The following is an 11,269-nucleotide window of genomic DNA, read 5'->3' on the forward strand; positions in this document are numbered from 1 at the left end:
TATAGAAGCATGAGGCACGGGCTGGGCGATCGCCGTACATGACCGTACGCTTCCGGCCAAAGTCCCGGCGCTCGCCAGCCCTGCGAGCCGCCAAGATCGGATGGTCAGCGCCGCCATGATTGGGGCCGATGGCCCCCCCTTCGGGCCTCCACTTACGGCGCCCCAGTGGGGTTTCTGGAGTCAGGGCCCTATGAGAGAACGCCACTAGCCAAAATACACCAACAACTTATACCGCAACACACGCTTCGGCCCGCGAATATACAAGGATACAAAGTACACCACGGCTGTACAGACAAATGTGATTTCCTTTGGACTTTATTGGCCACGCTGGATCGGTCTCAGTGTGCACGTTATACATCGAGCAAATTACTAACAGGCCGACCGAGTCTCTTCGGATTGGCAGATGCCAGAGTATAATTTGCATAAAAGGGAAAGAAAAATAATAAGAAAAAAAGCAAAGAGAAGATCGGGGAAGAGACGGTCGCACTTTCATACATACAACAGAACAATGAGGGGGAATTGGGAATTGGGGACTTGAAAAAAAAATCGAGAAAGGGAGGAAATAACAAGCGCAAAGGGCGGTAAATCCAGACAGACAAAATGAGGCGCCCGAGGGACCACGTAGTGGTTTCAGGCGGATTGTAAACATCAATGAGGACCGGTGATACAAAAGAGCATATTGGGTCGAAAGCCTTTCCGGCCCGCCGTCATTATCTCCAACGAGGACATATCGGAGAATATACGGATATGTGTGTATGGAGAAAACAAAAGCAAATATGGATTCCAGACCTTCCTCAATGGCGTCCCCCGCGCATTTCGCGCGTACGTGGGGGAGAGGGCAAGGGAGAATGGGGCAAAAATGAAAGAGCCCAACATGGAGGGCCGGGATCTAGTCCCTTGGCGCAAGAATGTGCAACCATGCCGGTAGGGCCCAGAAGCTTCTTTTATTCCCCGGTCGGCATCCCCTCGACTTCATCACTGAGCCGCCGCCAATTGTCCGCATGCAATTCAGAATACTTAACACGCTCCTGACTCCAGTCCTGGTGCAACCGGCTGATGTGGTACTGGCTCTGCTGGAAATGGACCAGTTCATCACGGATACACTCCTGGATGAACACCCCGCGGGCATGTTGCTGCACAATCGATTCCTTGTCCTGCAGGAAGACCGGGGTTAGTGCTCGTTTATACGGGGAAGATGGGCTGCAAAGTCTAGCCCCGTGTGGGGGAGGTGGGGTGGTACCTTGAAAATGGCATCCTCCACTTTTTCAATCTCCCCGGGCTTGACAGTGCCCGACGGTCGTGTTCGCAATTCCTGCAGCTTCCGCTCATTGGTCTCAATGCGCCGTTCCAATTGCGGGATATTGTTCCGCGCGTACCGGTCCCGCCGATCAAACATCTCGCGGACACTGACCAGGCAGTCCCGTTGTCGCTTGAGGTCTTCCAACACGCCTTCGGTCCAGGCCCGGGCCTCATCCTCTAACAGACTTTGGCTAGCAGAGAGATGTCGGGCAGTGGCGGTAATGCCGGTATTCACGGATAAAATGTCATTAGTGTCGATGGCATATGTGTCCTTCGTAACCTCAGTAAGCGACTGCAAGGCCAGAGAGAATCGCAAATGATCAGCGGCCAAGCCATCATTTCGTTTGGCTAATCGTTCGACCAGAGTGCAGAGATTGATATAGATTTCGGCGGATCGCTTCACACCGCTACGGACAGTGTCGAAGGTCTCGGTAAGTGTTGGGGGTAGTGAGTCTTCTAGATCAGGAGGAAGGGCCCGACCAGCAAATTCATCTTGAACCGAGATAGTCGCCTGTTTGCGCCACACTGAGAGTTCCTAAGTGAAAGATCAGCGGGTTAGGGCTCCCTCCGAAGAATCTCCCCTCACTCAACAAAGCAGATAGGACTAACCGTAGGCACAGTCAGGAACATTACCACAAGCTGCTCCTGGCCCAGCACGGGGTGTCGAACAAGGGAATTGGTAAACCTAATGAGTCCACGGCGGCGTTTCTCCAGAAAAGAATTCGAATCCGCTGACAGGTGAGTACCATTCACTTAAAACACAGGTGAGTAAGCAATTTGGAGGCGCTTCAGCCATTGTAGGACGTACCTGCGACCCGCTTCGGAGGGAGAAGAGGCAATTGGCGGAAGGGAAATCGTTTTTGGAGACAATCCAGAAGCCAGACAAAATCGCTATACCGGCGAACAACAGTACTGCCACGCCGGGTAGACTTGACTTCATAATTCCGATGTTGGAACATAAACATCCCCTCCTTCTCGGGAAGAAGGTTGATTGAAACGGTTTCTTCAACTTGTGGGTTGGTTGTTCTGGAGATGCCTAGCGATCTTCGGCGTGGCGCAACATCTCCAGGATCATCGCCGGGGGGACCAAAGCCACCGAGAGCTGGGCGAGGTCCAGCCCCAAATCCAGCTTCTTCAGTAGGCGTGCCAACATGATTTCCTCCCCATCCTGAACCAGAGCTACTAGGAGGCGCCCCTTCGGTCCGGCCATTACTCTGTCCCTGTTGAACTGCCTCCTCCTGGATCCTCTCTTCCACTAACTTTGTGCTGGCTGACCAGGCATTCGTCGTGGAGCGCATGCTTCCATAACCGTTGATTATACGTTGTTCGGAGCTCAAGGGTTCATGATTATGATTCCGATGCAATTCCGGACTTCCCCAAGGATCGGATTCAGGCCCGCCCAAAGACTCTCTCCTCGATTGCCTAAACCGCCCAGAATTTGGCTCCTGCAATGGTGATTGTTGAGACGGAGGTGTAATAGGTCGCTCATGTGTGGCGCCAGAGGAAGTGTTGTTCGAGGTTCGCAATCGGTCAAGGAAGCCGCTGTGGGGTTGAGGGAGCTCTACCGGTGGATGTGTGTCAGAAAGGGGTCGTGAGCGATAAGACGAGCCAAACCATAATCTGAAGAAGATTACGTTGAACTTTTGATTTCCGATGCTATGTTCACTTACTCTTGCGGTGGTCATCGACCGAGTCAAAGGATAGATCCTCTCCCTGCTGCGCAAGCCCAACCAATGCCAGCAAAACATTAAATTCGCTGCGACCCAATCCACTCAAGCTCTCGTGATCTCCGGAGACAACCAGATTCAAGATCTTACCCTGATCCGATGCGGTAAGACCACTGCTCGAGAGGATCTCCCGGATCGACGTCAGACCGACACCGGACCCGACCCGATCCCCGCTATTCAGGATCAGATCATATGCATCAATGTAGCTCTCCGGTACATCGGTGGCGGGAAGTAGGGTCCGGACCAGGTCGCGCCGCGCGGATCGTTTCGCAGTGTTATTCTGCGGGTTCCAGGGGGAGGAGGAGCTGTCGTCACCGGTGTCATCTGCGAAAAGCGACGAAGAGCCGGCGGGTTCGTCTGCGAAGAGTGACGACTTTGACCGATGAGCGGAGGTTGCCGAGGGCTCCTCGGGTGATGTACCAAAGAGGGACATCTGGAGTCCGCCGTGGATCTGAATGTGCGAGGAGGAGGATGTGGATGAGAGGTATTGGAGAGGTGGAGGTGATTACAGGCTGCAATGACGAATGTGCTTGACGATCAAGCGGAGCTCGGCGGTCGGAGGTGGCTGGGGTCGTCGCACAAGGTCCAAGCTTGCGGCTAGAGATCAGGTTGTCACATCAAGCCACACAACAGTCGCACAGGGCCAACATATAATGAGTGGGCCACCGCGCCTCAATTTGATCAAGAAGAAAGAAAGGAATAAAATCGAGGCAGACCTTGGAGGTTGATACGGCATGGAAGCCGGGGAGATAACGGGGATTGGTTTCCCCATGCCAGGCCGAGAACAATGTCACCACACGTCCCATAGAGTCTTGAGCTTCCCGTTCTTCGATGTCAAGGGATTTTCACATTTACTTTGGCGATGATCAAAGCGTTTCTTAATTTAATATATATTTGCACACCTAGATCAAACTTGATATTATTTTTGAAACCGTCGCGAATCACCGCATCGTTTTTATTATACTCCTTCGTACACGATCCCAGGTGTATTATCTCAATAGACACACAGGACACAGGATCGACTTGACAGAATACGTTGCTTCAATCGCATGTTCAGTGTCAATGAAGGCATACTCTTGCAATTCCAACGTATTTGCGACTCAAAATAGACTATTTTAACTGGATTCGCACTATGTCAGCCAGTAGACATCAGTCGTGGTAGCCGACTAATGTTTTTGTCCGATAGGCATGCCCAAGCCTATCTTTTGAAGAAATCCACCCGGCCAATTTAATCTTTTTGGAGGATAAAAGGTAAAGTAGCCTTTATAGCACTCTGTTGGGCGTTTATGTCCGAACTAACAGCTCCTATGTCTCTATCAACGCGTCGCCAGACATTTAAAGTGCCTTGTCCAGTTTCTCTACGCCAATACTGTTTACAAGAGACGCATGGCAAATGAAATACTAACCAATTCTCTAATCACAAGACGTGATTCGGGGGCTATATGTTTTATCTTTACTTCACCCTTATTTCCCCTCTTAATACCATCAGTACTACTACTACTACTACTACTACTACTACTACTACTGCCTGCCGAGGCCATGGCCGCGATGGAGACAAGAGAGATGAAACTTGCGGCGCGCATTGTGTGAAAAATAAATTGAAATGGAATTGAGTAGAGGTTTATTTTTGGCACCAGTTGGAACGGTCTCTACTAGCTATTTATTTCTACTCTCTCGGGCCAGAACGATCATTCTCATATTCAGTAATGGTCTTCGATAAAACAGATGCCTTCTATATGTCAGGATCTGTGGGCAATATTTGGCCCCCTACTCATGGTGTGTTGGTTGGATCATGTGTTCTTGAATCCTTCGGTGACGGTGCCCTTTCAACTCTTCGGTTGTAGTGGTCGCCGATCAGGGGCGACCTGAACCTCCGGGGAGAGGTTATTTTGGCTTGAGAGGACTCTAAGCATAATCTGGAAACATGGAACACTTTTTTAACAATCATTAATTCGGTTCGTATTTCTTGTGGCCAAATTGAGCCGCATGGGCTTGGGTGCTTGATAAGTTGAGGATCTTCAGCCCCTGGAAAGCGCCACAAACATGGCCAGCTGAATAACGGCGCTACTTAAAGCCCACTTAATCGCTGATCTCAATCCATGTTAGACTCTGCCAGTTTCAGACAAGGCCGGCATCTTGGCGACAAGGATAGTGAACTGCCCGCGGGATACTCCCAACAGATGGGGGCATTCTATAGAAGTGAAGCTTTAAACTTACCGAGCGAAAGGTACCAATTAATTGCTATCAGAGCCACTGTCAAGGAAATCCAGAGATCCTAGGAGGTTGGGATTGAGGAGTAAAGCAGCAGCAAGTATGAGCTCGATGAACTCGGTTGATGATCCTGAGGGATGATTTCCATTGGTTCCAGAGGTGGCCTGGGAGTATCGGGCAGCCGGTTCCCACCAGTCTTCACAAATCTCTGTTTGACTTGCTTATTTCATTCTAAGTTTGAAACCTTTATCCATCGCCCGTTGTTTTTCTTCACGTTGTCCCATCAATTGATATTATCAGCGGTATCGATGTGATACTTCTGATCTCCTTATCTTCCGCGTTTACATCGGCTGCTATATAGATCACAATGCTCGGAAGCAAAAGTATACTGTGTGTTGCACATGGATAGAAAGAAATAAAGCTAACAATTGAAAACGCATTCGCGCCAAGATAATTGTGTGTGCTAATAATATCTGCGAACCCTGAGGATAGTTTGTCATGAAAAGTAACTCTACTCTTGCACAAGATTGGTGGGTGAATCATCGAAAAAGATAAAGTTGACCAATCGCCTCGGAAGGACCTTGGGCATAGTAGGCCAAGACCATGGAAGCTCGGAACGCGCGAGATATTTGCTGACTCGCTGCTCAAATTAATCATACTTTCGAGATCAGCAGAGGTATGAGAATGAACCGGCATGGAAATCCATTGCTCTCCATAATCAGGTCGGATGCCCATCCCGAAATCCCCATGGTCCATACAGTATGCGACGTGCAGGGTCCCCGCAGAAGGTGGGACAAACGCGCCACTGATGGAGGTCCCAACCGATACTCATCCGCTGGGTCGGCAGAGTCCTCCGAAGTCCATGTGTATCTTGTAGAGATATGAGCTCGGTGAATTTAAATATCAGAGGCTGATAGGAATTTGATCTTGAATTATACACAAGTCACATCAGTTGCCATTACCTCTGACCAAAAATTGGCCATGCGTCCTACAACAATCACCCGCGTGGTTGGTCTGCGTCGTCCACAGTTCCTTAGGAACCATGGAGTTGCACATCGGGCGCTTACCATGCTACACCCTCCCAAGTTCGAAAATGAGAAAATGGTAAGGTAATCGAGATAAACTTCTATCCACAGTTGCTGACAACCCCCCGAAAGCTCGATTACGCCAAGGGATCCCCCGAAAGAGCCGAGTTGACCAAGACAATCAAGAATATGAAGGAGGGGTTCCCGATCAATATTCCTCTACAAATCAATGGCATCGAGGTACGAGACGAATTGAGTTCTCCTGTTCATGGCTGTTTCTTTTGTTATGGGGGGTTCGACAGCTCGTCATGAAAGCAGTTTCTAAAATCCTGCCCTGAAAATTAGATCGAAACAAAGAATTCAAGAATTCAATTGAATCCTTCAAAACACAGTGAAATTGTTGCGAACTACGCGTCTGCCACACCGGAGCAAGTCAATGCTGCGATCGATGCAGCTCTGGAGGCAAAACCCGCCTGGGAGGGCATGCCTTTTGAGGACCGCGCAGCTATATTCCTACGAGCAAGTGAGCTAATCTCTGGGAAGTACCGGTCACAGCTCGTTGCTGCAACAATGCTGGGCCAGGGGAAGAATATTTGGCAAGCCGAGATTGATGCATCGGCAGAAACAGTCGACTTTTTCCGCTATTATGTTCAAGAGGCATGGGCGCTGTACTCTCAACAGCCAAAAGTCCACCTGGATGGACATTGGAATAAGATGGAATACCGTCCTTTGGAAGGTTTCACCTATGCGATTGCTCCATTCAACTTCACTGCTCTGGGCGCCACGCTCGTTGGACCCTCTGCACTTCTGGGCAATGTTACCATATGGAAGCCTTCAGATTCTGCACTGCATGCTAGCTGGTTGTTATACAAGATTCTCCTGGAAGCTGGTCTTCCAAAGAATGTCATTCAGTTCCTTCCCGGTGATGCTGAACAGATAACTAACACTGTCTTGAAACGGCCGGAATTTGGGGCTCTCACATTCATTGGATCTACCGCTACCTTCAAGGGGATTCAGAAGAAAATCGGCGACGGCATCGGACAGGGCATCTATAACTCTTATCCACGTGTCGTCGGAGAGACTGGCGGCAAGAATTGGGGCGTTGTGCATCCATCTGCGGATGTTAAAAGCGCTGCCCTGAACACTATCCGCGCTGCATTCGAGTACCAAGGCCAGAAATGCTCCGCCAACTCGCGGGTCTACGTGGCGGAATCAGTGTGGTCTGAGTTCCAAAAGATTCTTGTGAAAGAAACATCTGCTCTGAAGGTGGGAAATGTTGAAGACTATGGAAACTTCGTTAATCCAGTGATTCATGAGCGTTCCTTCGACAAACTCAACACCTTCATCGAGAATGCCAAGTCTGACTCGGATTTGGAACTTGTTGTGGGAGGCAAAGCTTCCAAAAAGGAAGGTTTCTATGTGCACCCTACCGTATACCGTACATATAATCCACGTCATGAGCTCATGTCCACTGAGTTGTTTGGTCCTATCCTTGGTGTATATGTCTATCCAGACGGCGAATGGGAAGAGACACTAAAGCTCATTGACACTACCTCCCGCTATGGACTTACTGGAAGTATCTTTGCAAACGACCCTTATGCTAGCCGTCAAGCACAGACAATACTGAAGCATGCGGCTGGTATGCTCTACCTGAACACCAAGTGCACCGGTTCTACAGTGGCCCAACAGCCATTTGGCGGCAGTCGTGATTCAGGTACAAATGACAAAACCGGCACTATGGCTCACCTCCAGCGTTTTGTCAGCACTCGCACTATCAAGGAGGAATTTGTTCCACTACAAAAGGTTGAATATCCTTCAAATGAAGTTTGAGGGTTCCCTGTAAGAGTGTTTGAGTCAACCTACATAGTCTGTTTTACAATTCCAACTAGAAAGTTATGATTCAGGGAACCATATTGCTGAAAACATGTTTAATTTTATTTTATTGTGTGTATTGGATCATTGAATGGACACTTTCTATACGTGTATCAAAGCCTGCTCACTAGGTGCACGAATCTTTCTGGTAATTAATAGGAACAGACAAACATTCTTGTGGCTTTGACCTTTTATCTGCAGTAATCTACAGTAGGAAATGCACTAGTGAACTTATCATTGCATTCTAGACGGAAGTGGCAATGGTAGAAGAGATATGTTTGGCTGGTATGGAGTTGATGCAACCTGAACAACACATCAAGCGCACAAACTAGCCTTAGCACAAGCCTGAGGGGCAGGGTCTGGTCGCTTCCTGGGGAGAGGTTAGATAACGGAAACCTTGAATGACAAGTTCTCTGGGTAGTGGAGGTCTTGCTCCGATACCCACTCTCACCATCGGAGGGCTAATCCGACCATTGTCGGGTGACCGGTATGTAGCATATCGGCTAAGCATAGCGAGTACTGCTCAAAAGCTAGCATGATCTAGAGCAGTAGTCTTATATAGATCATGTCTGGCCATCATGACTCAGGATAGAGGCAGAGAATTGGCAACTACCTTTACTGTCCTGACTTTTGAGGTGCAAAGTGGTATCAAACATGATTTCTCGATATTCTACCACCCTCCATCGTGTTTCACAAAAGCCCCGCATCGCCTTCACGCATACGAATGTCTTCAAGAGGCACCGGTCGACTAAGCAGCGCTTCCATGGAGTCGCTACGCTGCCCCCGATGAAGCCCTACCCGGAGGTTTCATCTATGGCTAGGCTACCAACAAGTTTGGTGGTGAGGTCTTTGATACTGACATCTTTGATGTCATCAAAACTGTTATTGAAGCCTGCTCTGGCAATTTTGAACGTCGTCACAAACTCGAAATCGCCGTTCCTAAACCCAGACAAAAACCCCGTTCTAAACAAACTTCTTCGATGGACGGTATACAATCACTTCTGTGCAGGCACAAACCGTGAGGAGGTCTCAAAAACAGTGGCAAGGATTAAGAAAATTGGATACCAAGGGGTTATTCTTGGATATTCCAGGGAAATTGTGGTCGATCCAAATGAAAAGCTTGCCCTTGATGAGTCAAACGTCACAACCTATAGCGACAAGTGCTATCAAATCGTCGAGGAATGGAAAAAAGGAACACTAGAGACTCTACGGATGATCGGACAAGGTGACTTCCTTGCAGTGAAGTATGCCACTCCTCTTCCCATTTGCCAAAAAATCATTTACTAAGCTTCTGATTCACAGACTCACTGGTGCTGGACCAGTGGCCCTTGATTCAATGGCAGAGGGAAAACCCCTTCCAGAGGTCATAGAGAAGGCTATAGATGAGATTTGCACTGCGGCACAAAGGCAGGGGTCGCGTGTCTGGTTGGATGCCGAGCAACAAGTTTTACAACATGGTCTCGATAACTGGGCAATAGAAATTATGCGAAAACATAACAAGTCTGAAGCTCCTTTGGTATACAACACCATTCAAGCATATTTGAAAGGATCCAAGATGAACTTCGATCGCCATGTCACTCTTGCTTCTCAGGAAGGTTGGGCACTGGGGATCAAGTTGGTCCGAGGTGCATACATCGAGCATGAAACACGGTCTCTAATTCATGACACCAAAGAAGATACTGATCGATCATATGATCTTATCGCAGATGCTATGTTGTGCAAAAAAATGCCTGATGATGCTCAAGATCTAAACTTCCCCAGTGCCGCTCTTTTCCTGGCCACCCATAACGCCACAAGTGCTGCAAATGCAATTTCTACCCACCAGTCCCGCCTGCTAGCCCAAACTCCTACCGTCCTACTTGAGTGTGGACAGATTCAGGGTATGGCAGATGAGCTGAGCTGTCAGTTGGTGGAAAATTATGAGCGAGCAATGAGAGAATCAAACGACAAAAACGCATTTGTACCAAAGGCCTTCAAATGCATGGCTTGGGGCTCCGTTTCAGAGTGTATGCAATACCTTCACCGTCGAGCGATTGAGAACAAGGGGGCTGTTGAGCGCACACAACATATGATCACAGCATTGAGACAAGAGCTACGCCGAAGAATTCTTGGATGATTTTGATGATCCTTCAATTTATGAGAAAAAATGACGTTGGAGAGGAGTATATTACGAAGGGAAACCGCGCCAAGAAACTTTTCACACCTATCATGAACTATGTAGACAGGTAACCAAAGGCCGTGGATGAAATACTCTACGAAAACTTGAGGAGAGTGTCAATCACAGCCATAAGACACTGGTTCAAATAAATATGATTTCTGCTCGTAGATTCTATCAAAATGGGAAAGTGGAAGAAAAGTCTCTCAGTCATCATAGCAGGCTGCCTATAAGCTCCAAATATCCCTTCCTGTCCATTGCTTCGATCCACGTTTTCATCGACGAGCCTGCAGGGATCGAGTTGCTACGTAGTAATTCAAGGAAAACAGTACGAACTGTATACTGGGTACCCCGTCTCACATTCGCAATATGGCGTATCATCATTGAGGGCGGCTCAGTCCCGGGCAGAATTTCAATCAATTTGGGACGTCTTGCATTCGCATCCCAGATCATACAGACCTTTTCATCCACAAATGTAAACCATGTTTCCTCAAGGTTAGTCATGATCTTGAAGCAGGGTTGGTCAGTCATGCTTTGTTGCATCATTATTCGCTGAGCATTTTGTGCCAATGGCTGGGTTCGAGGGCGTTGCTGAGCCATGGCGTAAAAGATGATGATAATATATTAGTTCTTTGGGAAAAGCAGCTGTTGATCTTGAGCGTTGATAGAAGATTGTGAGAAATGAAAGGAGCTGGAAGATGTCAAACCCTTTAAATATGTCTCCTGGACAGCCCAGCTGTAGCTTGATGATACTATTAATGATGAACTAGAGCGCTCTACGCAAGCCTGACAGGGAGAGATGGATCACAAGCCAACAAACAACCACACACCACGATGGAGAAAAGCCTCACTGAGGGTAGACAGATACTGTCTGAGCGAAAGAGTGTAGAAGTGATATTTTTTTCCTATTATAGATGAGCTATATTTGTAAAGACCGTAGAATATGAATGTATCCTCTAATCAGAGATCACCCATCGTAG

At 48.3% G+C, this 11,269-nt stretch overlaps 4 protein-coding genes across 4 annotated transcripts; 2 read left to right on the forward strand and 2 right to left on the reverse strand.

Moving 5' to 3' along the window:
* Window positions 1-944: 944 nt before the first annotated feature.
* mvp1 (sorting nexin Mvp1) lies at window positions 945-3,459 on the reverse strand (the record flags this gene model as incomplete). The annotated part of the gene is made up of 5 exons (XM_057076840.1): window positions 945-1,154; window positions 1,241-1,834; window positions 1,909-2,051; window positions 2,108-2,860; window positions 2,970-3,459. 5 exons carry the CDS (start codon window positions 3,457-3,459, stop codon window positions 945-947), a joined length of 2,190 nt encoding a protein of 729 aa, XP_056936345.1.
* Window positions 3,460-6,218: 2,759 nt separating this feature from the next.
* N7462_005116 (L-glutamate gamma-semialdehyde dehydrogenase) lies at window positions 6,219-8,092 on the forward strand (the record flags this gene model as incomplete). Its single annotated transcript, XM_057076841.1, has 3 exons — window positions 6,219-6,341; window positions 6,395-6,502; window positions 6,608-8,092. 3 exons carry the CDS (start codon window positions 6,219-6,221, stop codon window positions 8,090-8,092), a joined length of 1,716 nt encoding a protein of 571 aa, XP_056936346.1.
* Window positions 8,093-8,788: 696 nt separating this feature from the next.
* N7462_005117 (proline dehydrogenase family protein) lies at window positions 8,789-10,250 on the forward strand (the record flags this gene model as incomplete). The annotated part of the gene is made up of 3 exons (XM_057076842.1): window positions 8,789-8,974; window positions 9,026-9,378; window positions 9,437-10,250. 3 exons carry the CDS (start codon window positions 8,789-8,791, stop codon window positions 10,248-10,250), a joined length of 1,353 nt encoding a protein of 450 aa, XP_056936347.1.
* A 252-nt stretch (window positions 10,251-10,502) lies between these two features.
* On the reverse strand, window positions 10,503-10,889 carry N7462_005118 (uncharacterized protein; the record flags this gene model as incomplete). Its single annotated transcript, XM_057076843.1, has 1 exon — window positions 10,503-10,889. The coding sequence occupies one exon, from the start codon at window positions 10,887-10,889 to the stop codon at window positions 10,503-10,505; it is 387 nt and encodes a 128-aa protein (XP_056936348.1).
* Window positions 10,890-11,269: the final 380 nt, after the last annotated feature.

The sequence above is a fragment of the Penicillium macrosclerotiorum genome, assembly GCF_028827735.1.
Source record: "Penicillium macrosclerotiorum strain IBT 26536 chromosome Unknown utg000003l_segment0_segment0, whole genome shotgun sequence".
In the NCBI taxonomy this organism is placed as follows: domain Eukaryota; kingdom Fungi; phylum Ascomycota; class Eurotiomycetes; order Eurotiales; family Aspergillaceae; genus Penicillium; species Penicillium macrosclerotiorum.